This window comes from Echinops telfairi, unplaced genomic scaffold (genome assembly GCF_000313985.2).
Source record: "Echinops telfairi isolate 266 unplaced genomic scaffold, ASM31398v2 ScPeMD7_7469;HRSCAF=8507_1, whole genome shotgun sequence".
In the NCBI taxonomy this organism is placed as follows: domain Eukaryota; kingdom Metazoa; phylum Chordata; class Mammalia; order Afrosoricida; family Tenrecidae; genus Echinops; species Echinops telfairi.
Window position 1 is genome coordinate 23,831,519 of NW_022111373.1, and position 4,598 is coordinate 23,836,116.

Below are 4,598 nucleotides of genomic sequence, written 5' to 3' on the forward strand. Positions count from 1 at the left end.
TACCTTCTCAAAAGTGAAGCCGCACAGGGAAAGCTATGTGCATTCAATTTTAATAAACATCCAAGTAACTTTGGAGCAACTTAGTCCTGCCAGTAATGTTTGAGTGTGCCCATTTCTATCTTCACCAAAAATAGCCTAACAGATAAAAACACCAAAACGCTGTTGCTTTTATAACATTCCTTTGACAGTTGGTTAGGGTGACCGTATTTTGTAGTTGTCTGTGAATTGCCTATTCTGTTTCCTAGTTTCTCCAATACCTTATCACTGAAAAAGCCTTCTTTGTAGAGACACCGATATCTGTATTTCATGACACACACATTTTTTTCAGTTTGCTCTCTTAAATTTGATAGATCCTTCTAGTACATGACATTAAACATTTGTTGTTACTAATAAAATGCCAGTGTGGATTTCTAATCATGCCATAAAGAACATTTCCATCCTATGACTGTCAAGTCTTTCTTGGGCTCTTACAACTCTTATCACAACCCATACATACATCGAGTCACGCACATTTGTTGCCATCATCATTCTCAAAACATTTTTCTACTTGAGCCTTGGTATCAGCTCATTCCCCACCTCACAAACCCTTGATAATTTATAAATTATTTTGTCACTATCTCATGTCTCCCCTTTCACCCACTTTTCTGTTGTCCATCCCCCAGGGAGGGGGTTATATGTAGATCCTTGTGATTGGTTCCCCCTTTCCACCCCACCTTCCCTCCACCCTCCCAGTATTGCCACTCTCAGCACTGGTCCTGAAGGGATCATCCACCCTGGATTCCTTGTTTCCAGTTCCTATTTGTACCAGTGTATATCCTCTGGTCTAGCCAGATTTGTTCGGTAGAATTGGGATCATGAGAGTTGGGGGAAGAAGAATTAAAGAACTAGAGGAAAGTTGTATGTTTCATCATTGCTACATTGCACCAACTGGTTTGTCTCCTCCTCGTGACCCTTCTTTAAGGGGATGTGCAGTTGCAAAGGTCTTTCTTAAGAAGCATACTATTATTGTTTTTCAGTTGTTGAAACTAATGTGAGAAATCATGGCAATTTTTTTTTTTATTTAAAGGAAACTGGAAGAAAAATAAATGCAGAAAGGATGATGAAGATGACTATTCTACTGTTCTTATAACTCAGAATATGAGATTGTTATGAGCTTTTTGATTATACAACTAAATCTCAAGGAGATAAAGGGAAGCTGATAGCAAAGAGTTCAAGAAGAAAGAGTTTTGAAAATGATTATGGTAGCAATTGTACAATTATGCTTCCCAATAAAAGGATTAATAATAAAGCCCAACTACATCTCAGAAAATGTGCACTCAATTTAAATGTTTCTGATATTTTCATTCTAATAATATGGAAATATAATTTAGATATATAGCACTTTAAATTTATATATACATCTTATTTTTTCTCATCTATTTAAATAATTGCTTAACTGTAAAGCTAAAAAGATTCTAGAACAGGATGAACAGGGTATTTGGAAAAGTTATCTAGTGTTCTCTACATTAGCACAAAATGGAGAAATTCTTAATTTCAAATGGTATACATTATGTATATGGTTGTAAAATACTTTTTGAAAAGTCAACTAAAGTGGCAAAATATGTCTTAAAACAATAGTATGCTAAGAAAAAGTCACTGCATGATTGTTTATTTAAAATATTTATGACTCTGGATGTAAATACATATGGGTTTCCATAATTTAGGTGTTCATATAAACCCTCAAATAAAATGCTTGCTTATCCACAATCGTTTTTTCTCAGAAGCACATTAATAGTCTACGTCATTGAAAGTGTCCAAACACTTTTAAATCTTGATTTGTGAAGAAATCACTGAAAAATAACTTAAACTTAACTATATTAAACAATATTACTGTTTGCAATGCTGTCACAGATTTCTCTATGACAAAAATAGTCACATAGTTATTGCACAATTTATAGGTACAGGTTATTATGTGTACACAAACCTCTACATAATTACAGCATTTCCACTGTATGTTGGTTCAACACATTTAAAATTATGAAATACAATTTACAAAATCTTTACTAATATATTTTTAAGATAAAAGTATCCTGAGGATATTACAAAATTCATTTTGCCAGCCCTTCAGTACTTCACTTTATTTGACTCTTTAATTTCCAAGATAACAGTTGTCCATATGTTATTACATAAAAATCTTTTATAGTTCCTATTAAACAAAATATATTTAAGCTAAATAGTATATATAATTGTCCCTTAAACACTTAAGTCCCATGTGCCTCAACTCTCACTGGTTATAATCAAGTATTTATCATGTTTTCTATAATTCTGCGTTAGAAAAAGGCATACAGCACAAAACAGAAAGACATAGGATTAGCACATGCAAGTTGAATGCATTCTGTGTTTTTAATATTTTGGTCGGTCATATTTATAATAAAATAATATATATTTTGGCAAAAATAATATGTTTGATTTTTTATTAATGGTAGATCTGACAGGTAATTTACATTTGTAAATACTTTCTGTTTGACTGTTTTCACATTTATTTCTGAAAATATTGTTTGAAGGTTTCAAAATTTTAGATCCAAAATACCTAAAACTAAAATTTAAATAAAATGCTAATTTGATGCTCAAAATCTTTTGACAAATTCACAAGCATACACACGCTAAAGTGTCTTACCTATGCCAACACAGAATCTTTATTGCCTTCTAAGGCTCATTTAACTTAAAACAACCTTTAAAGTAATACTCTTGCAAGTCTTTCTCAAATTTATTTGCTAATTAGGATTAAAATTAAAAAGCAAAATGTTAAAAAAATTGCTAAAAGTTTGTTATTCTGGTGGCAGTACTTGTTATGGCACAAAAACACATGAAAAAATGTGTAGTTTTTATGTACACAAACTAAGTTCAAATAAGTTGTGCAAAATATATATACACATATATACACAGATGCACATGCGCATACATACAACTTGGGATCTAGAGTTAGACGGATGAACATTTTATGTAATGAGCCATTTGGTTCATTTATCACTAAAGTCCCAGTGACAGCTTTTGTGAAGATGCTCACTGTTTGATTCTTACCTAAATGTCACACTAGTATAGATTTAAAAAGGGGACATCTGAGGTGTAGAAATATGATAAGGAAGTGAGATTGTAGTGAATTAACAATGACTAACTATCACGTGTAAAACCATTAAATAAAAGGTATTTTTGTGTGAAAGAAATTCAAGCAGTTATCTGCAGAAGTTATTAACAACAAAAAGAAAGCAAAACTCCTTTAACACTATGACATACTTACTACAAAATACTATAAATATGTATGTATTATAGTATTAATTATACATTCTACTTTAGGCAATATAATCTAATTCTGAATGACCTTGTTAATCTTTAAGGCATCAGTGTATAATGGGCAAAGGCTTTATAAAATAAATATGAAAACAAGAGAGCATTAGCTTATATGTGGCACTAATTAAGAGTGATCACTGTACATTCTATCATTATATCTGTTGGCCACTTCCATGAAGTAGATAATAAATTATACATGTTATAGTCAAAGTGTCAGAGCATAAATTTCACATCATTTTTCAACACTTCATTTAATGGGCTAAACTGATCTGGCAGTATCCTCATTTTCATTGTTCCATCAGCTCCACAAGAGAAAATGTGATTTGCTGGTCCTGTTTCAATTTGCATCACGCCGGTTCCAATATTCCTAAAAATGGACTGCCGAGCATGTTCGCTGATAAAAGTGTGGAGAAGATTAAAGGTTGAAAGACTCCAAATCTGAAAAATAGTAAGAAAGAAAGCAAATTGGGATTGATTACTTAAGAATTAATCAAATACAATTTTAATCCTGCCTTCCTATGCTGATAGGAATCCCTGAGCTATGCAAACAGTTAAGCACTTAGCTGCTAACTAAAAGGCTGGCCTTATCTAGCAGAGAAGCAACAAGCCTACAAGTGAGTTCATGAGGTGTCGATGGGATCAAGTAACAGTCACCAAACACCCCAAAACAAAACAAAAAACACATTGTAGAGAACGAGGGGGCTCGGAGTAGAGCCCCAACACCCATATGCAGACAATTGGTCATCCCCTCACAGTAGGGTCACAAGTAAGGGTTGAGTCAACCAGGGTGCAGTACAGCACCAATGAAACAATATTCCTCTGGTTCTTTGAGGCTTCCTCGCCCCACACCATCATGACCCCAGTCCTGCTTTTCATTTCTGGCTAGACCAGAGCATGTACACAGGTACAGATAAGAGCTCCTGCTACACAGAATCCAGGTCAGATAAACCCCTCAGGAACAGAATGGGAATAGCAATGCCAGGAGGGTAGAGGGAAGGTGAGGGGAAGCGATCACAATGATCGATGCATAATCCCTCTCCCCTACCCCACCCCTGCCTCAGGGGGGATGAACAACAGAAATGTGGGTGAAGGGAGGCCCAAGGTCCATCTGCTACCTTAATACTAAGCAAATGTGGTGATGAAAGCTGATGGTGCCCCGCTATCAAAAGATATAGCGTCTGGGGTCTTAAAGGCTTGAAGGTAAACAAGCAGTCATCTAGCTCAGAAACAACAAAGCCCACATGGAAGAAGCACACCAGCCTGTGTGATCA

General features: G+C 34.6%; 1 protein-coding gene across 2 annotated transcripts in view; it reads right to left on the reverse strand.

Annotated features, from left to right (window-relative positions):
• Positions 1-1,632: 1,632 nt before the first annotated feature.
• DMXL1 (Dmx like 1) overlaps positions 1,633-4,598 on the reverse strand; it is a 185,359-nt gene continuing 182,393 nt past the window's right edge. For both annotated transcript variants that reach the window (XM_004696573.4, XM_045285386.1), the window contains one exon: positions 1,633-3,765. In XM_004696573.4, the coding sequence (XP_004696630.1) occupies positions 3,541-3,765 (225 nt within the window). In that variant the 3' untranslated portion in view covers positions 1,633-3,540. The remainder of the gene's footprint in view (positions 3,766-4,598) is intronic.